Consider the following 24,085-nt stretch of genomic DNA (forward strand, 5'->3'; position numbering starts at 1 on the left):
GTAAATAGAGAGACAGTCAGAGAGGAGAGGTGAAGAACAAATGTGGAGGAGCAGAAGAGGAAAGTGGAGGGAGAGAGACAGTGCCCGGTGGTTGTGGTTGTGGCGCGGGGGGGGGGGGGGGGTCAACAGGAGACCGGAGCTAAAGACAAAAGGGAGCGAGGGAGTGTGTGACAGAGGTGGAGAGGTGATTTTCTGCTCTGTCGTTTCTTTTCAGAAGGGATTAGCAGGACGGAGCTGCTGTGAGACAGGCAGAGTGGGGGATAACAGGTAGATAGGAGCTGGGAGGGAGGGTGGAAATGAGAGGAGGAAGGAGAGGGAGTGGGGTCGGGGTGGGTGCACTTTGATGGTGCATTGTCTCTGGAATTATGTGAGACGGCGTATACGACAGACTCTCTCTGACTTACAGGATTTGGAGGTGTGTGCGGTGTGGGAGCATGTGAGCGTTCAGGTAGAGGAGTGGCTGACTTGTATGCGTGCAAAGTTATGTGTGTGAATTCATGTACGCATAAGAATGTGCTTCTCTTTTTTAACTGTATATTTCAAAGGAAAAGTCTTACATTTAATCCATCATCAATCTAGTCCTTTGATGGAATAAGACAGGTCTTTTTGTGACTGTTTTTTATGAGTTATGTGTAAGAAAATAAAAAGCAAAGAGGAAAAAGGAAAAAGTCATACACACATGAAAGCACAGAAATAATTGCCCCAGTGTTGAACCATCCACAGAGGACATAATAGATCAGAATACAATGAATAAAAATAAACACTTAGCTGAGGCGATTATGAGAATTCTGCAAGGCTAGCACGAGTATCCGAGCTACAAATAGCTCCAATTAATGTCGTCGTTTTTTGTAATTCAGTGTGGAGGTTTCAAACACAAACTGATTTTTTATTGGCTGCAATGGTTCCTGTTCGGAAAATTTCACACAAACCTATGCTGACCCATGAAAATTGTAATTGCCTTTTGTTTTTTCTCAAATAATAGCAAAACAGGAACAAACACAAGGGGACTACTTTCCAGTATTATCTGTGCCCAGGTTTAATGAATGATCATTTGCTTTTGTAATGTGTAAAGAGTTTGCTTTCACGCATTGTTTTTAATGAATAGACAGGATCTGATGAGCTTTTCTCCATAGCAAACAAACTATGACACTAGAGGACAAAAAGGTGAAAGCAGGGACGTTTTGAGGTTTTCAAATGAGCTTGTCTGATAACATCAGTCTCACTAGTCCTGATCTTTGACAGCTTCCGGCTGATAGCAACACAACGGTAAATCGTAGCATCCTAGAATCATGCATGGCTGATGATGTGTGTGTATTTGTGACCCCTCTCTTCTGTCTCTGTGTCTCCAGGCCTCCCCAGCTGCACTGGCTAAGAGTGTTTTGGCAGAAGTCCCTAACCAGGTGGTGGATTACTACAACGCAAAAGGCATCAAACCCAAGTGTATGTCGGACTATGAGTCCACAAGAACCTTCAGTCCCTGACAATGGACTACATGCAAACATACACTCAAATACACACATATATCATGTATATATATACATATACAAATGTATGTATGTACAATACATATCCACAAGTAAAAGCACAAGCACATATACACACATAAACAAACGCATAACCATATTACATAATACATAAAGTAGTCTAGCTCAGAGAATTAGTTCGTTCTGGTGAAACAATTTGAACTACTCCGTTGATGACTGTTGCATGTTTGGCCACAATGGCGTCACCTGGGAAATTATTACTATCTACTGTATACCTAAAAGATATTTATAGAAATAAGAGCAGTCTTTTGAACCAGCATGCAGACTCAGACCATAGCCCACCCAAAGAAATGACATTCCTACCTTATTTAGATAACTAGCAAGTACACTCAAAAAAATAATTCATTGGATGAACTCAATTAAATTGTGGGCAGGTTTTCCACCGAGGAAATATAGTTAAACCTAACTTGAACTAAAAACATCCATGCACTATAATTAAATTGAGTTAGTCCGACTCAATTTTATCAAATACAACCTAAATAAAAAAATACCATTCATGAAATGAAATTGATTTGTGTTAGTCCAACTCAATATAGTACAATTCATTGGAAATGAATTAATCAGGTAAAAAACTTTTTTTTAATTTGACCCCCAATTAAGACACGAGACAAAACCTAGTTCAAGTGTTTTTTATTGAAAATGCTTAAATACATTAAATATGGTACAAATCTGAACATCCATGATTCTAGAGCCTGCATTTCATTTTTTAAATATAATTTGCTTTTTTTTACAAAAACACTGATCAGAAAAGGATAGCAAAAAAATTCCAAAAGGATCTATACAGTGCATCTTTCATCGTTTTTAAATATTAAAACAGTAGTCTTGTAACAGCTCCACAACTGGTGACAAATAAATACCAAGCTATCCCAAATCCCTTGGCGCCACAAACAAAGACGCCATGAGGGTGGAGGCTATGCACTGCTCTCCAAACAGGGACTATCATTGCACTGCAGTGTAGTCATTCACCAGAAACTATCATTTCCAAAAAGCACAAAACTTCCTGCAATCGATATGTACAACCACTATTGCAAGTGCTAAATTCCCACTACTTTGGTTTGTCAAGAGCAATACAGCTGTTTTCTTTCCTACCAGTACAGATGGTAGTACAAAAGGACTCCTTTACACTGAAGAATAGCCGATGATGTGTTATCATGTGCAGAAACAGGCAACTCGGACCACTTTTGGGCTACAACAGTAAAATCACAAAACATCCACAAACTAAAACTTATAGATTATAAATAACAAGGATACTCATAGTCAATGGAAGTTACAGCGTATTGAACCGTGTTAGGGTCCATTTCAACTCGAGTAGAGAGTCATTCAATCAGACAACGAGGAAAATGGACGTGCAAGTTGACGTTAGAGAGTAATAACACTCGAGTTAGGATGTGGAGGTGAATTGGGCAAAACTTTCTGCGGGTAAACACTTAACCAAGCTTGCAGTGACATGTAAAAGTTCCGTAATTTACAGTCTCTGGCTTGCCTCTGTGCAGCTTAGTCAATTTTTTCAAAATGTCAGAACCAGGAAAACATCCATGAGGTCATGGATTGTCGTTGACTGGGCGGAAGATGAAAGTAGAAAACATCCAAAAGATCTGATAAGATTCTTTGGCTTTGTCACTTGGTGTTCACCTCTTGTGCAAACATCTTGATTTTCAGCTCCTGTATCTTAGAATTCAGCTTGTGCCCATCCAAATTCATTATGACCTTCTGGAGAAGCTCAAAGATGTACTTGAAGTTGTCTGGAAAGCTTAGATTAAGGGCACAAATTAGCCCAAATCATGATGAACGCCATGATGACACCGTCTACGTTGTTCAGGACTTTAATGCAGTTGATCAAGTCCCACGTCCTCTGGCTCCCCATCTCTTTGGATCATGTAAATCCTTATGACAGTGAATGCGATGTCCCTCACTGCATCCTCAGCGGCGGAAGCCTGATAACAACACAAACACAGAAAACTTGTGTTAAGTTAATCCACAAACATGTATATATATGTATATATATATATATATATATATATATATATATATATATATATATATATATATATATATATATATATATATATATGTGGGTAACACTTTGACGCTACATGGGAAACATATTGCGATAAACTTACCAGATTGATAAAGAGTCTGGATCTTCATTGAGGTAGGCTTCTCAGATGCACTCCCTTTTGGTGTTGATGTCATCACACTAAAAGTTCTGGATGAAAGCAGAATAAAAGCAGGCCATTTACTATTCATCACATGTTTTTAAAAAAGCAGATATGGACAAGAAAATATTACAATAACCACCCCAATACAGTGAAACTAATATTGTATACATATGTACTAACCAAATCATTGATGGTCAGGACATCCTTGACCTTTTCTCCTTCACACCTCCTTTGCTCTTTAAGCCCTGTATCAGGGAGTCTGAGAAGAGGTCCAGCTGTGACATGAACTTTGATTGAAATAGTTTGGTGGTGATCAGCAGGAACTCTGTTATTGACCTGAATAACAAACAAAATACAGCTGTTTGTTACTTGTTTATTATAATTACTATCACATTATGTGGGATTATTAGATTCAAATTGCGATTGTGAAGCCATTAATCATCAAAATGGTAAACACATAGAAACACACATTTACTTACTTAACTTTGCTGGAACAGGGAAGGGGCCTCTGCTCCACAATCTCTGGTTGAATGTGCAGTTCAGCATGTGTGATTTAGAAGCTTACTCCATGTATTGAATGTACATGGGCAATGTATGGACATGTATAGCGATAACTGCCCCTACAATGCCCATGCAACAAGAAATACCTGCTAGCTAGTTCCAAACTGCATTCTTTACACTGCCACATGCAGAGTCCTAAAGAGAATAAAGAGAATTAGTACATATCAAACTGAACAAATAACAATGAGAGATCAGCTCGCATCGAGCATATAACCTATTACGTGCTATCATTAGGAGGTTGCCTCAAGAAGCTTGGTAATGCTGATCAAACTGCAAAAGATGAGATAAATATATTAGTGGAGGGAAAGGCTGGAATAATCCAAAGTTCACATAAAACAAAGTCAAGTCAAAAGTGCTTTGGAGCACTCGCAGATATAATGTTACCATTTAGAATAGACTAGCAATTCACCTTTTACAGCAACACTAAAGCTACATACAACAGCAATCAAATCATGCAAGCGTGTTAAATAAGATTAAGACCGTCATTTTAATAAAATATCAAACTGTTTGCCTTGAAAACTCATTCGCACTCCTGCCTGCGTTCACACAGTGTAAGGTCATAGAAATACAATGAGTAGAACGGACATCGATGTTTGTCTTGGTCGTTTTACTAGTTCAAAAGAAAATAGTGCTCAACACTGCGCATTGACCGTAGTATAACAGAAAAGTTAGCCCGCTACATCGATCAGTTCTTCACAATGACGACGGTACACGTACAAACTGCCGCTGCTCTGATACCGTTACATCGGTTTGAATGGGAATGTCCGTTCTACGCTCGTTCTATTTCTATGGCTGCTGCGATAAAACACCGCTGACTTCCGTGTGTTCATGCATCAGGTGCCCGCGCGAGTGAGAGGAATTCAGCGGTTTTATGAGCTCATGATTTATTCATATTAAACATTTTTCAGTGAAGAAAACGTGGCTAAACCCACTACAACTGAACGCCCACTCCTAGAGAGAGTGGCCTTCTGCGGCCTGCTCTGCCTGCCGACATTATGGCGCTGGAAAGGGGGAGACCGTAGTCTGCTCGTTTAACTGCTCTCCTACTGTTTTTTAGTGCATACAGACAGTTCATAAGGAAGCCTTCGGCGCTGCGTCCAAGCCGTATTAATGACAGTACCCTGATCTCTGGTCTGCTCTATAATGCAAACCACGTTGGCTACCTAGCTTGCTAGCTAGCCTGCCAGCTAGCCTGTGTGCCTTCGATCTTATTAAAAACGGAACAGTCGTGTGGCTAAGTTATCACGTCTGTTCCACACATTGTGGTCATTATTACAGAATGGAAGCCTTGATTGACAACGAGGTACATTCTAAACTACTACAACAAAATATATAAAGTTACTTACCAAAGAATGGACGGTCGGTTTGAATCTTGCTGCAGTCGGAAAGGGGGGAAAGACACTGAGAGCACGTGATCTGGTACAGGCGCAAGGGGTAGTCCCCCAACCAAACACATTTATTTTGAGTTGATACACACCATCTAACCCAAATAAATCTAATAAATGAAAGTATTCATGCATTTTATGTTAGACCCATTAAATATAAATGTGTTCATTTTTTAACTTGATATATTTCAATTAATCAAACACGATTTAAATGTGTCACCTTTAAGAAGGGCTTGAATCGTTTTTTTGAGTGTAGCGTAAGTAAACCAAAAGATCTGTGAGTAGTAATATCAAATCTGTGACTGCATAGCCTGCAATGCTTAGAATTAGCATTGCAAATGTTATTTATGGCAACGGTAGTGGCCCTGTTAGTGTACCGCATAAATGCATGAATAATTCATCTCCTGCTAATATCCAATCTCCAGTACCCGCTTGCTAGTTACGAAATGAAGTATCTCTGTCATTTGAGTGACATGCAGGGTTGTCGTGGGTGTTTGGGGGTTCTTTTCTACAGATTTGTTTGAGATTTTGCTAAATGGAAATGAACAACTTAATAATTGTAATAATTTCTTAATAACCTTCTTACATTGTAAAGAGTTTTGGGAGGTTAGCAAAGCGTGTGTGGTAGACACTCATCAGTGAGCTGAAAACTGTTTTTTTCTGTATTCTGCATGTTGATTAAAATAAAGACACTTTGTTTTTCTCATTTCGGTGTGATCCAATGTTTGTGTGTACGTGTACTTGTATTAATCATGTTGTGGGTACATAAATATGTCGATAAATTGCCTGGGATTCAATTCAATTTTAGATGTATACTTGGTTTTTGGTAAAGGATAGCGTAAGGTGTGGGGCTGGACATGTATTTATGGTCATTGTAAGGTTCTCCAAGGAATTCATGTGTAACAAATTGACTTCCTCCCAAGTGACATAACTCAAAATGCATTTTGTGTGTTCAGGGTGGCGATATAACCTAGAATTAAAAAGAAAGACAACAAAGACTTGATTTATTTTTCCCTTTGACCTTCTGTTTCTCCGTTTGCAACAGACTATTTGTTTATGCAGACCTCCACTTAGATATCACATACCTCTATCTCTGTCTCTAATGGACAGCCCTGGTTGACACTGTTATTTGTTTGTGTTGCAGTTTCAAGTATTGTGGAGTGCTGGTTCATGACACCTTCATCCACAACATTTCTCTTTCACTCTCTATATCTCCCAGACAGACATTAAAACACAAGAATAAATTATCTCACAAATCTCCATATAGTTAATTCGGGAAAACCAAAGTTGTGCCGTCCTGAGAGTACACTCCATGCGTGCCTCCGCCTCTGACAGTCTGATCAGTATTCAACAGAGGAACCTCCTGATATCTGTTTCAGAGACCACTGACATCAGAGGAATTACACTGAGAGACAGTGAGTGCATCGGATGTATAAAGGCTGGATGAAACCACTGATAAGGAGCAATACTGTACCTTCTATACTCATCTTTTCTGGTCTATGATCAAATATAATATCATTATCTTAAGCTATATGTTTTATATTTAATACAATTACCTGGGACAATGAGTCATTAATACTAACAATGAATTTTAAAAAAAGTTTCAAATGTTACCCAGTGTATCGTTAAAATTCAGGAGATTTTCAATGTGACTTGTTTTACTTGATACCCTTCAAAATACAACACATTTATCGTGCTTATTTGTTTTATTCATCATTGTTCTTTATTTATTTATGCCTTGTATAGAGCTCATGAATGGAAATGTAAACATCAACATTTTCAGGACAACTTAGCAAAATCCATCTCTCAATGAAGATCACGTTGTATGATTGAAAGCTCGAAAACTACTAAATAAGGGAAATTGTTATGTCAATTGTTGTTTCCAAGGTCAAGAATGAACTTTGAAATTCAACATTTAGTTTCGTTTCTGTTGGGTTATTTGTATCAAATCTTTAGCAACATTAAGTTTTATAAAACTGTAACAGTTGAATCGCGTTTTGGAGTATCAGAGTATCAAATTAAGAAATAGAAATAGTTGTGTGGAACCATTTTCATGACCCTCTGTGCAGGGGATCTGTTTATCTCACGGACCGGAAGTAGCCAGGGTGACATTTAGAACAGGACGAAATCGAAGGCATGGTTGTGGGTATGCTGTGAGAGCTCGTGCTCCTTTAGTTTGTGGATAGTTTTTTACATATTCATATGTAGCCAAGTGTACACGTTACAGAGCGCAATGGCGTCGTGGAGCTGTCGGTTTCTTCTTCAGCGGGGAACTCGAATATTTTCTCTCCGGACAGCAGCTGAAAGGTGGCTAATGCTAACTGGCTAGTTGTGTCAATGTAACTGAACTGAAGTCAGCTTCAGCACGTAGGTTGCTGTCGGGCATTACCTGTACAGTCTAATTCTACGCTGTTCTTGTTGTTTATGTCCTATCCTTTTATTTGCATATAAATTAGCTACCGTTATCATCCCCCCCCCCCCCCCCCCTCTGCAAAGTACCACCAAAACTAGCTTAATTGTCTCTTATAGCAAACGTAATTGTGTAAATATTTCCTACAGTTTCTCATGGTTTCTTGACTTTTATTCTTTTGGTGTATGTTTTGTTTTAGATTTGTAGTGCTCTAATGTTGCACGAAATACTAAATGATGTGGAGACTGTTTATAAAGGACAGAACTGATGAACCAGTCTACAGTAACACATGAGTCACGTGTTGGTGGGCAGACTTTATTACGACAACATGTCACCACGGTTCATTCAGTCCTGTGTAACTTTTTAAAATGAAGCTTATTGACTGACTCGTCACTAAGCAGTGATGCACAAACTGTCCCTGTGGATGTGTGAACCTGCTTGTTATTCATCCGCGAGGACATATTATTATTAATATTACTAAAGTGACAGTAGTATGAGATCTGAGGCAGCAAGGCCATATTTAGTTTAGGTTAAACAGTGAATGCACAAATTAGCCTCAAACTCTTTAAATTGCAATGGGTATATCTAACTATGTTCTGCAATTTAACATTAATTGACAAGGCAAAAGAATAATTATTTGCAGTCGTTAAGTAATAAGCACACATGCTCCCTGGACACAGTTGCTGGTCATTATCCAGCTCTGGACGTCGGTGATGGTCTTACTGGGAAATAGCTCCACCTAATTCCCTGAATTTCTTTTTTCTTGCAGTCCTGCCCACGTGGCGGCTTGTATTCGGACGGTAAAGACCACAACGTGGTTTGATGAACACCTCACAGAGGACAACCAGGAGTACATGAGAAAGAGCGCGGCGCAGGAATACAGGCAACAAACGGCTGATAAGCTCAACCCGCTCAAAGATGAGCCCTGGCAGCGACACGAGTGGACACAGGGTAGGTGTCGTGGTCGGGGAGAGCTGTGAACATCACGTTCTGTTCACTCACACGTCAACCTCTCTTCATCTGCTCCTCTGCCCAGGTAGTCGAAGAGTTGGGCTAGTAGCCGTAAAGTTGGGGATGGCTCCTATCTGGACAAAAACAGGCGAAAGACATGTCGCTACCATGTTACAGGTAGCACACACACACACACACACACAGCTGTTGTGCCTTCACTTTGCATCAAAACAACCGCAGATGTTCTTCAGTAATGATGATGTACGTTTGTGATCTGTAATGAAATGAGCAGCAGGTTAAAGTATCAGTCAAATACATTTGATTGTTCTGCAGAGTGTGGTGGTGGGGGGGGGGGGAACTGCAAACTCTAGCCGTGTGCGCAAACTCTCCTCTTTATTGATAGTGACTCACTGTATTGGGTAGCACAACAAACTCCGATTGCAATTTAAAGTAAAATGTCAAAGTTAACACGAAGACTTTGTCATCACCTCCACGTCATATCAGAATCAAGGACAAACACAAACTTCTTTCCCCTCTGCTGATTCATAGTCATTTGTTTCTTTTCAGCTGACTCGGGAACAGTCTGTGCTAGATGGAAGAGTAGAGCATTTAATTGTACTTTCTCGGGGTGAAAGTACTCCCAACACTTTGGCATTGTGGTACATGTTCTATCTGGAGCCACACTGAAAGTATGGGACAATTAACAGTACAGGATTTTGAATGTTGCTTTGTAAAATGACATTTTGTCATTCATGTGGGTTATATTTTCCTCTTCTTTCCTCGTCCTCTGATTTACTCGCAATGTATCACGTTCTGCTAAATGGTGATGTCATCCTAAACGTAGTGATAGTGAGGTTCTGTGAGTGAGCCAGTTGCCCCATATTTAAGTGTTTTACACTTTCAGCTAATTGCATATTATATGTTATAGGTCAGAGTTGCACATTGTTGACTGTTGTTAATCCAGCCTCTGTTGTTTTGTTCCAGGTGCAGGACTGCCATGTAATAAAGCATTTGTCCAAGGAAGAATATGATGGACACACTGCCGCCCTCTTGGTCGGAGGCAAAAACGTATCACCGTTCCATGTAAGAAACATCTGTTAATATCATTAAATAATGCATGTTGATCGAGGCCATAGTTACTGCAGGTTGTATGAGAAGTAACATTTTGGAAGACAAAGATATTACTTGGATTAGGTTTGTGATAAGTAATAGACATGTGAGGATAATCATAGAAAGCTGAAATGCCTCTGCTTTGTTATTCCATGAGAGGTCGTTCAGCAGCTGTCCCAGAACAGAAACGTCTCATAATTATTTTCTGCTTATTTATTTTTTACCTAGAAATTGCATCATTACTCAATAATACATAACAATACAAAGAAATGTTTTGGTTTGAATTATTCACTCAAAATTCCACCAAAAAATCTCAACATTATAGACAATTACTTTACATGTAATATTCATTAATGGCTGAAACTGATGACTTGTTGAACCGTTCAATTTGTACTAAATTGTGTGAGAATATCTTATCGTACCCGTCGCTATGCTCTTAATGCCAGCAGAGCAGCCAAATACTCACTCACATCACAATGTCCATTGTTTGCTCATTTTAGTTTTGGCTACATTTCATAATCATGAAAAATAAAATCTAATCGGTGCGACAGCTTTATGGAAGCACGACTGACTTTTTGTCATTTCCCCGTAGCATTGAGATCACATCAGGCCTCCCAGTTCTAAAAGCGTTCATGAATACAGATCCAGAGTCAGGAAATTATACTCACCCACCAACACATCAGTCTCTCATCTCTCGCAACACTGGCTGTCCTGTGAACCAACATGTCTATCTCAAAAAGAGTAGACAGTTTGTTTGTTTTTGTTCTTTTTAAATGGCCTCTTAGTATGTATGAGGAGGCATTTTTTCTTTCTAAATGTTGCATCTGTCTTTTTATGGTTAAGGGGAAAAAAAGAACACGGCTGTATAAATCAAAGTGTAATGTATTCATTGGGTCTTGATAGCTTGACAGGTTGTTTTAGAATCCCTCTCACGCGGCCGCATCGCGTTCCAGTCAGTTTGTCGGAGTGAGAAGCTCTGGCAGGCTGCTTCTCACCCGTCTGTTGAAAGGGAGCGAGAGAGTGTAGAGTGACTGGAGGGGCTGAGATGAGAGCGAGCCGAGCGAAAGCAAATGTCAGAGGCGCTCACCGCCAAGTGTGTGCGCGCGTATGCCTGTGTGCGTGTGTGCGTGCGTGCGTTCGTGCGTGTGTGTGCGTGCGCGTGCGTTTGGCTGCTGTACAGTTATAACAGGGCCCACTGTTAATTTTAATATGCCAAAGTCCAACTGCTGTTCCTTCTCACATTGCTTCCTCGCACATTTTCTCTCTCTTTCCGTCACTCTGACCGACAGAGGTCTGAAGAGCAAATGGAGATGTTCCGGAATGCGGGCGTGCCTCCCAAACATAAAGTCACCACCTTCAAAGTCTCAGACAACGCCCTCATCAAGCCAGGTAAACACACGTGATTTAGCTTTTATAAGTAAATAAATACTCATTTACTATGTTTTTCATGTCGCACAATAGAATCATTTTTTTTAGTTTTTGGCCGTTTTGGTACAAATGTAATGTGATCTTGTTTGTTGTGTGTTCAGGCACTCCTCTTTATGCCGCACATTTCCGTCCAGGCCAATATGTGGACATCACAGCCAAATCGTAAGTTATGTTTCTGCCAGCTTTTCCCTCCTCGCTGGCGCTTCCTCTTTGCTTCCTCTCCCACTTATTGCCCTCTTTCAGCTCCAAGCATCACATTTTGAAGATTGCTTTTTTTACTTTACAAGAAAGTCCAAACCTCTCTTTTTATAACCCTATCCTCTGAGGCAACAAGTCAACATACTTGAATGTAAAAGTATGAATTTTGTTGCGTGTGTGTGTAGCATTGGTAAGGGGTTTCAAGGCGTGATGAAGCGATACGGGTTCAAAGGTCAGCCAGCCACCCACGGCCAAACCAAAACTCATCGCAGACCAGGAGCTTCTGGACCTGGAGGGGTAAGACACACAGACGCTCACACACACGTACTGAGTAAAACGCTCACACACACACGCACTGAGTAAAATGCTCACACACACACACACACGTACTGTGTCAGACGCTCGTCCACGCCAGATATGAACAGTTGGCTTCCCATAATCCGGTCATGTGAGCGCATGTGTCTTTCATCATCTGCGTCTAGGATCCAGCCAAGGTTTTCAAAGGGAAAAAGATGCCCGGCATGATGGGCAACATCTTCGTCACAGCGTATGGACTGAAGGTACACACACTCACAAGGACACACGGTCATGGTGCTGAAGTTTTCTTTGTCTTTGCCTGCAATGTCAGTTCAATGCTCTTTCATCTGCATCCTCTCTCTTCCAGATATGGAGGGTCAATACCAAGTATAATGTGCTCTATGTCAACGGCTCTGTGCCCGGCCACAAGAACTGCGTATTGAAGGTAAAAATAATCATATTCGGAAACACTTGTGATGTATGAGATCGAAGGTCAATCCCAGCATGCTTCGTGTTCTGACAGAGACAAGTGACCTTGCACCTGTAAAACTACCTTCACAGCTGCAAGACAGTGCGATCCATCTACACTGTGCTGGATCAGCAGCGTGTGTGTGTGTGTGTGCATCCGTTTGTGTTTGTGTGTTCTTCTGTGAGGGAATGGAAGCGAGCACCTTAATGATGTTAATAATATCCACAGCATCCATCTCCATACTCAGCAGGTTGTGTTCGCCTTTTTTTGTGTGCGTGGACACACACTCGGCCTATTGTTTGTTTTGCAGACAAGCGGTAATGAATACAAATGTGCATTGCATTTCACCCAGCTCAGCTGTGTTACACACACACTCACGCACACACACACACACACTCCTAGATTCACTTAGATCAGCGGTTCCCAAACTTTTTACACAGTTTGCTCGCGCGACACAGTGTTGTTGGACACCGGGATCATGTCCAACTTGTTTGCTTCTTTCTCTCCAATCATACATTCCACCATCTCTCTGGCAGCTGGCAAGCACACGTCTTTGGCGATTGTGTGCGGTAGCCCCTTTCTCGCTATTCTGTAACCAGATATGAAGCCCGTAGTGCGTCATTTATAGACCAACACATGAATGAGACTCCAGTTGTTTTGGGCTGTTTTGTAACTCCTCCAATTTCGATATAAACAATGTAAGGGGCTTTTGACTTGCACTGGCATGCTTGGTGTTCAGGTGGCGACGTAAATAAGAGCTTCAGACTGTTAGCCAGAACCTCACTGCACACCACGCACTGTGGCTTTGGGGAATCTGCGTTGCCAATCCAAGTGAAGCCCAGACACAGATACTTTTCATCATATTTCCTCTTTTTTTCCCAGTCTGATGCTCACTCTCGTTTCCTCTTCTTTCACCTTGACTCCGCGATGGGCCGATGTGCTCCCGATTTGTCTGTGCAATCCCTTCCTCCTTTTCGGTCTCCTCCGTCTCATCTTCCTCTGACTCTGGCTCGATTTCTTCTCCCGGTCTCTCCCCAACCCACCTCTCCGTTCCCCTCGCCTCCGATTCCTCTCTCTCTCTCTGTCCCTCTCCTCTTTTACGACTGATAGCTTCAGATGTCCCACCTGACAGTTTTTAAATTAAAATTACATTTTTTTTTTAGATTTAATATTATTACACCATCAGACCGCCATTACACTTTTCCTCTCGCGCACCCCCTAGAGGCAGCTCGCGCACCCCACTTTGCGAATGCGCATGCACCGCATGCACTTTTGCGAATGCGCGCACCCCACTTTGGGAATCCCTGACTTAGATTATATTGCCCTAAAGGGCACACAAGCAGGTTAATGTTTGTTCATTGTTTATTTGTATTGTTCTGTGCAGCTCTAATGACCCTATGTAAATGAAGAATAGATGTTTTATTGATTCAAATTATGAATCATTTTAGTAATTGATTAAAATGTTAAGCTGTAACAAGATTATTAGTAAGAATAATGATATTGTGAAGATTTGAATCCTTGTACTCGTTCCCTTGAGAATTCCTCGGGTTTATCTGCTAACTATTGGCCCTGCCGTAACATCTATTGTCAATACCTCATTGTCTACAGGAATTGTCCCGTCCTATTTCAAACATGCCACGATCCAGCCCATATTAAAGAAACCGAACTTAGATCCAGCTTTGCCCATGAACTACAGGCCCATATCAAAACTGCCTTTCTTGTCCAACATTTTAGAGAAAGTGGTGGCCAAACAATTTACTGCTGCACTGGAGAGGCACAACATGTACGACAAGTTCCAGTCTGGGTTTCGTAAGCAACACTCTACTGAAACCGCTCTCCTGAGGGTTTCAAATGACATTCTCATGTGTGCTGATGCAGGTGACTGCTCTGTGTTAGTTCTTCTGGACCTCAGTTCTGCATTTGACACTGTAGACTAGGGCTGGGCGATAAATCGATTTAATCGATTAATTCGAATGTGTGCTTTAAGGCGATGTGTTTTATTGAAAATCGAGAAAATCGCCCCCACTCCTCCCCCCCGTTGGGTTCCCGTAGTTGAGTGCGCGCGCATTGTTTACAAACGAAAACAATGGCGGCCAGCAGTGAAGCTCTCGTTCTTAAGAGAGGGAAGAATGTGTCTTCGGTGGTCTGGAAATGGTTCGGGTTCATGTCATCTGACACCGAACAAACAGCACCACGATGTAAGGTCTGTCTAAAAGCTATTGCTACAAAATCAAGCAGCACAACAAATTTAATGCAGCACCTCAAACAGAGGCATGCCGCCGAGTGGGAGAAGCGTTGCGCCCTGAGCAGGGAGCAGGACCGCGGGAGCACAAGCGATGCCGTCTTCCTGGCAAAAAATATTTAGAAAAAACATGCACTACTGTTTAATACTGTTGGTTATGTTGTGAATGCACTTGATTTTGTTTACATGCACTTATTTACTGTGCAAAATATGTTATGTTGATGTTAGATCAGATGTTGCACTTTTGAAAATGTGAATGTTAAAGGGTCACATACATTTTATTTCATGCTGTGTTTGTATCAGTGTATTCAGTTAGAAAAGCTTAGTGTAAAAAGTTACATTTGCACAGTTGTTTACAATGGAAGGCTACTATTTAATGCCATTTAATGTTATGTTTAATTTAATTTTATATTTAAATGATTCAGGGAAACAAAAGAGTGACCAAATACTTTTTGTATACTACAGGCACCTTTCTACAATGTTCAGGTTTTGTTTGCACTTTATTTTTATCAACCTACGAGGGAAAATCATCACAAAATAAAATAAAAAAATGTTTTCAACAGCTTCTGTCATCTGCAAAAATTTGTGGGGGAAAAAATCGATTTAAATCGTGAATCGGATTTTTTGTAAAAAAATCGGAGATTTTTTTTTTAGGCCATATCGCCCAGCCCTACTGTAGACCATGACATCCTGATCAAGAGGCTACGTGATTGGGTGGGCATATCTGGCATAGCGTTAGACTGGTTTACATCTTACCTCAATGACAGAAGTTTCAATGTCTCTGTGGGTGATTTTGTGTCTGTTACCTCTCCACTGTCTTGTGGTGTACCGCAGGGCTCGGTTCTGGGGCCTCTGTTATTTTCCCTTTATCTGTTACCTTTGGGACCGATCATAAAAAGCTATAATGTGTCCTATCACTTATATGCAGACGATATCCAACTCCATCTGTCATTCAAACCCAGCGAGGCCTTCACATTAACTAGGCTCCTGGACTGTGTCAATGCCATCAGAGACTGGACGGCAGAAAACTGCTTGCAACTCAACGACTCTAAGACGGAGGTCCTAGTTATTGCTCCAGAGGAGTTTGTCCCCATGATCAGGCAGATTATTAGACCACTCTCCTCTGCTGCCCATTGCAACCTGCGCAATCTTGGGATTTTCTTTGATCGATCCATGTCGTTTGACCCTCATGTTAAGCATCTGTCCAGGTCATGTTTCTTCCATCTAAGAAATATCAGTAAACTGAGATCAACACCTGAATTAGAAATGATCATACACACATTTATCTCTTCACACATTGACTACTGCAACTCACTTTTCACATCACTCAGTGTACCTGCTCTTAACCGTCTGCAGGTCATCCAAAACGCTGCCGCCAGATTACTCACCAGGACAAATCGACGGTCTCACGTCACCCCCGTACTCCGATCTCTCCACTGGCTCCCTGTAGCATCTAGGATACACTTTAAAATTCTCACCATCACTTACAGAGCACTTCACGGTCAGGCTCCGGCTTATGTAGCTGATCTACTTCGCCCCTATTCACCCGCCCGCACTCTCAGGTCAAACGCTCTAGGTCTTCTGTCAGTCCAACGCACACGATTTAAGACCCGTGGTGACCGAGCCTTTGAGGCAGTGGCCCCGAGGCTCTGGAATGCTCTGCCTGCAACTCTGCACCTCGCAGATACTGTGAATACTTTTAAAAGCCAGCTCAAAACCCACCTGTTTAGGCTGGCGTTTGTGTAAAAGTAAACCCATGTCCTAGACCTGCTCTTAAAATATGTTTTACATTTTATTTTATTTTTTATTATTTTAAATTTTTTAATTTTTCTCTGTGTAGATAATTTGTTGACCCTTGGGTCACATTGTGTTTTTATGCTTTTAAATATCTGCTCTGTTAAGCACTTTGTGATACCACTGTCTGTGAAAAGCGCTATATAAATAAAATTCATTAATTCAGGGCAGGAATGGCAGCATCTGCCACTAGCAATAATGGCTTCTATGTAAAGAGGTCGTCACTCACTGTGATGTTATGTTGCCAACCATGAATCCAAAAACATGATTTGATTTCTTGAAGGTTTCCCTGCTTCTGAAGGGCAACTGACGGAAAACGTTTGAGAACTGCTGATTAGATTTGAAAATAGATTTTGCTGTCGAAAATAGTGGTAAATGCCTGTAACACGTTTTCCAGAACGCAAGGTAACATCACCAAAGTGCCTGTTTTCTTCTACCATCTGCCCAACTGTCCACATTTGAGCAGTTTTTGCTTGAATCACGATTTTGAAAACCGTTGGCAACTCGAAGCACATTTTTCTGTCCCTTAATTGTTTCAGTACTAATTAAGAAGTGTCTCACAGCTGTTACTGTGTGTGTGCGCGTGTGTGTGTGTGTGTGTGTGTGTGTGTTTTCTCAAGGTAAGAGATACTGTCCTGCCAACCAGGAGCTCCACCCTGCTCAGCCCGCCTTTCCCTACCTATTTCACAGAAGAGGAAGGCGACCTGGATGAAGACCTGTATGACGATAACTTGTTCATTCACACAGACCCATCATTAACCCTGACCTGACCCCCCCCCCCCCCCCCCCCCCCCCCCCACACACACACACACACACACACGTGTCATGTTTTCATCTAAACCCACAAACCATGTCTGGATGTTGTAATAAAGAGTAATTGCTTTGAACGTCTTGTGTCCTCTAGTTTATTTTAGTGTGAGATGCAACAGCACAGAGCCCGTCTGCTTGATTTTAAAATGTATTACGTGTCCCCCCCCCTCCGAAACCATGGTAACTGTCGGAGTGATGTCACTAGAGGATCCCCAAGCAGAGAGAGGATAAGAAGAAAAAAAAAGACAGTGAAACAAAACAAGAGAGGCAGATGTGGTGGAGAAATGTTCAATATCGGAGCAGGATAAAGGGGGGGGGGGGGGGGGGCTGGATACGATGAGTTGCACAAAGCAGAGAGAGGAATACAGACAGGAGGGAAGGGGTGGAGCAATGAATGTGCTCAAAGTTATGGAGGCAAATACAAAGGTGTGGGAGAGGCGGTTAGTGAAGGTGTGGAGGGTGACTAATGGAGAGGCAGGGATGGAGGCTGCATGACAAAGGTTGACATTTGTGCATAGGAGGATAATTGAGGACATTAATGTTGCAGCAGGAACTGCTGGGCGCTTAAGTCTGTGTGTTTGTGTATCGGCAGTATTAAATTAAGAACGCCTCAAGCTGGTGGGCTGACAGATTTCCTCCCGCACCGCGTGGGACCCCCCTCCTCGTCTGTTCGGGCAATAAATAATCAAATGAGAATCATTTCCTCCCAATTGATGTCTCGTGTAGTGTAAATGCATCCTCGGAGGCCTGCATGTGATTCGGCCCCTCTCTCTGTTGGTCTCTGCTTTATATCTGCCATGTAATTGACGGCAGCAAAAACAAGGCTTTCCTTTTTTCATTATAACAACTGACAAGCGGTCGTGATGCCCTGCAACATCAGCGGATACACACACTGCATTGATGCCTTTTCCCCCAATTGAAACGACACACAACCAAACGTGCAATAGTTGGTTGCCTTTTAGATAACATGTAAGGTGGTGATTTAGTTTGTGGCAAAACAACGTCCCGCTCCATATAACATGCCACAGCTTGTAGGTCCATAAGGCAGCAGCAGGTTCTTTGAAATGGTAATGATGTCGTTTGAAAGTCCTGCTATGTGGAGCCTGCACATCATCAGGCTCTTGTGGGGGTGGACGAGAGGAGAGAGTGGAGGGAGGTTGGAAGGGGGGGTATTGGGGTTGGGGTTGGGGTTCGCTGCCTGTTAGAGCAGCAGAGCAGAAAGAGAAGAAGATGAACTCCAGCCTGGTGTGCTTGGATGTGGTAGAAGACCAGTTAGTCACTTTTCAGTCTGGTACGCCACCCAATGAACCAATGACCAGATTAAAGGAATAAAACACCTCGAAATGGATTCAAGCACAGTACCTATATGGCGTATAATGATGCATTTAGAGGGAGCAATAAGTGCTTTGATATCAGTTGCTAGACTGTCACGAATAAAACACGAATGTCAAGATCATAAGGCCAAAACCTTTTTACCTGGCCTTCAGTTTTACCTGCATGAATCTCCCTAAACTGTGAACGGGAGAGATGTCGACGAGGGATTTGGAACTATTGTGAATTTTGTTCTTTTGAGACTCAACACCCTGAGACATGATTTGACTTGAGGCTGGAGAACAAACGCAATAAACCCCAGAACAATATAAAATAAATAATACAGAGTTGAGCGTTTGATCGTTTGTTGCAACAAACGTAATAGCTCTCCGCTCACTCCTCCCTTTTCAAGGCTACAATAACGTGACCAGCTGGATGCAAAACAGTGTTGACCCCATTGGCTTGGCTCAGAGGCCATACTTTCCCTAAAAACAACTGAAGGAGCAACGGAAGTCAGACTACGGTGGCCTTCAGGCAGCGTAAAGCAAAAGGCTCTCGCTAGAGCCACTGTTTGCTTTGTCCGTTCTGAGCTACTGTAGAAACATGGCAGTGCAACATGGACACGCTTCCTCAGGGTTCATTCTACGGTGATTATACACCAACGAAAACATGAACATAATGAACATTATATTCCATTTCTGCCAATAGATCCCCTGAAACACAACAAATTGTACCTTTAGCACAAACAAATATATAACTAAACAGTGTTATCACAGCTTTGAAAGAATACAAATTGCCAAATACTGTTACATTTTAATGGTCAGCATTCAGAGACATGAAAGACTTGCAATGTGCTTATGAAGACTTTTGTCTTGCCGATAGGACAAGATTCCACTCTTGCTTGCAGTCCCACCAAACACGACTTTGCAAATCTAGATCATGAAATGTAAATCTAGATATTTAAGTGCTTTCTTGTCTGTCAAACTGTCTGATGTATGATCCCTGAATGCATTTGCACTTGTTAATTAAAGAGAAGGGCAGGTGTAGGCTCAATGTAAACATTTTGGGGAAATGACTTGGAGCGTGTGAGGTAAGGTCGCCGTGCGATTGTGACCCCAGTCTGACATGATGGATCTCCTTCTCTTCTTCTCTTCTTCTGCTGGCTCAACACGTGAGAGCTCTGATTTCCATTCGTAAAGAGGACACATACACAGCCTCCCTCCCTATTGCTCTGCACACACACACACACCTGCTGTGACTCTCTCTCTCTCTCTCTCTCTCAGACACACTCACACACACACACACACACACACACACTGTTTTATTCCCTCCTTAGTAAGCAAGAATTCTGCGCCCATGACTGGTCAGCACTTATGTTGCTACTGCCGAGTTTACACAAAAAGTGTTAAAGTGACCTGCATCTCAACGCGCACACACACACACACACACACACAGATCAGCATGTGTGTGTTTGTGCAATATGAATTATTGAGTGTGTTATTTGAGGGACAGCTGGCTCTTGAACACATTAACTCCCTCAGTCAGAGAGCCACTTGTAAGTCAGTGGTGACGGTAACGAGTCACTAAACAGGAGAGAAGAGGGAAATGACAGAACGTTAATGCAATTTCACACCGACTTCAGCATCAGTAGGCTTTGGAATTATAACGTATTTATATAAGCTCTCAAGTCAATTAATATGAGGATTAATCTCCTAACCAGAAAGAGAATATGAAGTTATTTTTATTAGACTGAATACAATCACAGAGCTCTTGCACGGCATCATGTTTTGCATCATGTTTTCTTTCTATCGCGGCACAGAAGCTGCTTAATCGACTCACATCCTTAAATTCTGTACATACATTTCTTCAAGCTTCACAAGGACAGATATTTGAATGAATGTTCTTTATTATAATCTAATCCAATGAGAGGCTTTACGTGGGAATAGAGAGAAGAACCCTGCTTGTATTTTTAACATTCACAACCGTCACCGCACATCCCTCTAAGCCTCACTGCCGGTGGTCCTGCTGTGCCCCTCCCAATGTGCACACCTGCGTCTCATGAGCACGTGTGTGTGTGTGTGTGCGGTGTGTGTGTGTGTGTGTGTGTGTGTGTGTGTGTGTGTGTGTGTGTGTCATGCCTCCCACCCTCGTTAGTAAATTTGGGTTCCAGCACCACTGGGTGAAAGCAGGGTGCAGCCTTTGGGTCCCCACGTTCCTCTCCACAGGTGTTCCTATCCTGCCCTCAGATATGTTATGTGTGTATGTGTGTGTGTGTGTGTGTGTGTGTGTGCCTCTACTTATTTGACCTAACAAAAAAAGTCTTTCTCGTTGCCTTTCATTGTCTCACTCTTTACTCTTAATTAAAGCCCCTCTTGGAGCTGAGACATCTCCATGGTAACAAGGGCCAATGGAGGAAAGTAGAGTCGGCCTGAAGATGGGGAACAAGGAGAAGGCAAAGTTTGGGAACAAACACCAACATGTTCATAGTTGTTTACCAAAATCATTCAGGCTTTTGACTCACACTTCTCAGATATAAGGGGTTCATTACACCATTGCATGTTCAGAATGTCTGCAATCACCCTTTAACTTCCACAGCACCAGCATGAGCTGTAAAAGGTAGTGCACTGTGTTGTGGGGTTTAAATGAGCCGTGTGGTGACTGGGAGGTAAATGTCATCGGTTTTTCAGCCGGAAACCTTCACCGCAAGAATGTGACAACGGGATACCAAGTAAATCAATATGGAAGCCAGGGGGGGAGATTGAAGGAGGGGGGTAAAGAGAGAGAGGGAAGCTACCGCGGGTGAAAACCTAAATGACAGCAGGACAAGGAGGAGAAGCAGAAGAAAAGGAGGAGAAGAAGAAGCAGAAGAAAAGGAGGGGAAGGAGGGAGAGAAGACTTTGAGAGGAGTTAACTGCTCTTCCTGTCTGGCATTTAACCGAGATATTTAGTAAACGTCTCTCAAACAGAAATGCATTTGTTTGGAACTATTTTCAGCGGCGGATGAATAGACATTTGGTGTGTGTGTGTGTGTGTATGGGTATCTACAGAAGCAGGATGGTGCGTGTGGCATCGACTCAAAATATACTACAGCCCCCATGTTCATCGTGATGAAAGAACACATTGTGGCTCATTGTTGTTAATAGATTTTAGACGACAATGAAGTTACTTTTGGTAATTTAATGGGATTTTTGAAAAAGTTATAGAATATCACCAGACCTAAATCACACACACATAGTGGTACCAAGGTATGCAGATAAAAACAAATACAAAAATGGCATTTGAACAAATCCAGATGAATACAACCCAAACTATTTGCATGGCAAGAGGCCAGTGTAAGTGGGAAAATGTGTTGTCTGTGATCTGGATGAAGTGACTTTACAATGTAGTGTCTCAAAAAAGTACACACTTTGCCTTTGCACACACGCATGCACGCACACAAAGTGGTGACATTTCTCACTGCTGAATAGAAAGCCATTTCGCCAGACTCACAGAGAGGAGCGGACACAAAAGCAACAGCAACAACAAAAAGAGAGAGAGAGCGAGATATTGAGTGGGAGGGAGACTCTTAATATTGTGGAGCGTAAGATACATTAAAAAGCATTAAACACACAACTTGAAAACCATACATACAAATATAGTTGATGTTTCTGTTGAGGATGAACAACAGATGAATAAAGTCGATCAGATTACCCAGATTTAATGGGTTATTATCGTCCGTATTTTAGATTCGGCAGAGAGAGGAAACGTGTTTGACATTCCTGTGTCTTCTGAAAGTAAACAAACAGATGAATCAACGCTTCGATCAAAAATCGAATTGGGCTTTGTATGAAAACAAAGTAAATTCACTGCATTGTGTGGGTAGGCAAATGCACTAATTATAAAATCCTTCATCTGCTTTCTCAGGAGAAATTTATGCGTGGGTGTGTGTGTGTGTGTGTGTGTGTGTGTGTGTGTGTGTGTGTGTGTGTGTGTGTGTGTGTGTGTGTGTGTGTGTGTGTGTGTGTGTGTGTGTGTGTGTGTGTGAGGGTGGGGGTAAAACAGAAGGGAGGGCAGAGAGATAAATTACATCTGTTTTGGGTCAGCAAAAAAACTTTGTAGCCAAGAGGCAGTAATGTGGCTGCCAGCAGGCAATACACTTCATAGGCCTGTCGTTCACGCACACATTCTACATATACAGTATGCAAAGATATCATCTCATCAACCCAGCTCCGCATTAACTACAGATCACATATGATTTATCGTGCACACACACACACACATACCTGTGCACTATCCCAGCTCTCATCTCCTCCCCTGCAGAGCTTTAAACGCCCAAGATCATCAAAGATCGCCCCGATATCTACATGATAACAACATCAATTATCACAGTATCACGTTGAATCAGTTTACATTGCCTCAGTCGACAGAGAGTGAATGCAAGCGAAGATGCAGATCAGCAGTTTCAAAGTGCCAGGGGGACTTATCTGTAGGTAAAGTAGCAGTGCACGTTGGAATGCGGGGCAACACTGCCACTCAGTGGTTTATACAGGAGCTGCGTGCACACACACACACACACACACACACACACACACGCACACGCACGTACACAAAAGTGGGGCAGGTTGGAGAGAAGGTTGTGCAAGGTGACATCTCAGAGGAGTTAAGCAGCCTACATGTCTCAACCCAAGCATGAATCGTGTAATTGAGCCACACTCTTCAATTTATCCGTTCTTCACACAATATGTCCTCACTCAAACAGGAGTTTCACCATCATTTTTTATTTTAGATTATTGGTTTATTTGAACGGGACAGTGCACATTAATAAAAACATTTCTGCAAATGTGCCATTTTTCATCTGTAGTCCCAGATCACTTGAAATGTTTCACGTTATAACAGGATAAATAGTAGCATATTAAAATCTTATAACGTATAATGGTATGTCACACGGTGGAAATATCTTGTTATAACAATAAACCTTTCACGTTATCATGTGATACTGATCTGTTTTTTTTATTGTCTGGCGTGGCAGCAACACGCTGAGAAGTGATGTTTTGAGTTTTTACATATAGAAAGCTAATTTAGGGTTTAGGACTGCAAAGATCTGAAACATCTCTCTGCTAAATTGATCACAAAAATAACGGATGTGGACAAATAGGTTGTATTTTTTTGCAATCAAACTAAGTCATTCAAATATATATTTTTATGAGCATCTTTTTTCCGCATTCTCTATTATTTTGTGGCTGGTTTCACCCTTTCCTCAAACATTCTCTCAGTTTTGACTGCGAGACACACAGACCAAGCCTGAAAGGTTGTTTTGAACTTTGTTTGAGCAGGCTGATGTGCTCTTACATCTGGCTGTGATCCGTGACAACAGACCTCTTTTCAGGAGAAAGCCTGGATGGTGAAAACAGGTCTCTGATGATAGGACCAGAGTTTG

General features: G+C 41.9%; 2 protein-coding genes and 1 long non-coding RNA gene across 4 annotated transcripts in view; 2 read left to right on the forward strand and 1 right to left on the reverse strand.

The window, feature by feature from the left end:
• The window catches only part of cpne4b (copine IVb), a gene marked incomplete at both ends in the record, with an annotated part of 12,803 nt that extends 11,322 nt beyond the window's left edge, over nucleotides 1-1,481 (forward strand). The window contains one exon of the mRNA XM_079287421.1: nucleotides 1,350-1,481. Coding sequence (XP_079143547.1) covers nucleotides 1,350-1,481 — 132 coding nt within the window. The remainder of the gene's footprint in view (nucleotides 1-1,349) is intronic.
• A 677-nt stretch (nucleotides 1,482-2,158) lies between these two features.
• LOC306791091 lies at nucleotides 2,159-5,647 on the reverse strand. Of its 2 annotated transcripts, XR_013772736.1 has the most exons (5): nucleotides 5,611-5,647; nucleotides 4,183-4,399; nucleotides 3,884-4,039; nucleotides 3,665-3,750; nucleotides 2,159-3,478 (listed from the first exon to the last, which is right to left on the reverse strand). It is a non-coding gene; the product is annotated as an uncharacterized lncRNA (long non-coding RNA). The 2 variants fall into 2 exon arrangements; XR_013772737.1 differs by having other exon boundaries at nucleotides 4,183-5,636.
• A 2,100-nt stretch (nucleotides 5,648-7,747) lies between these two features.
• Nucleotides 7,748-17,435, forward strand: mrpl3 (mitochondrial ribosomal protein L3). Its single transcript, XM_079288506.1, has 10 exons — nucleotides 7,748-7,956; nucleotides 8,829-9,010; nucleotides 9,096-9,187; nucleotides 9,995-10,093; nucleotides 11,410-11,509; nucleotides 11,650-11,710; nucleotides 11,932-12,043; nucleotides 12,229-12,306; nucleotides 12,411-12,488; nucleotides 17,169-17,435. The coding sequence occupies exons 1-10, from the start codon at nucleotides 7,883-7,885 to the stop codon at nucleotides 17,316-17,318; spliced, it is 1,026 nt and encodes a 341-aa protein (XP_079144632.1). The 5' UTR covers nucleotides 7,748-7,882; the 3' UTR covers nucleotides 17,319-17,435.
• Nucleotides 17,436-24,085: the final 6,650 nt, after the last annotated feature.

The sequence above is a fragment of the Melanostigma gelatinosum genome (assembly GCF_949748355.1).
Source record: "Melanostigma gelatinosum genome assembly, chromosome: 17".
Lineage (NCBI taxonomy): Eukaryota > Metazoa > Chordata > Actinopteri > Perciformes > Zoarcidae > Melanostigma > Melanostigma gelatinosum.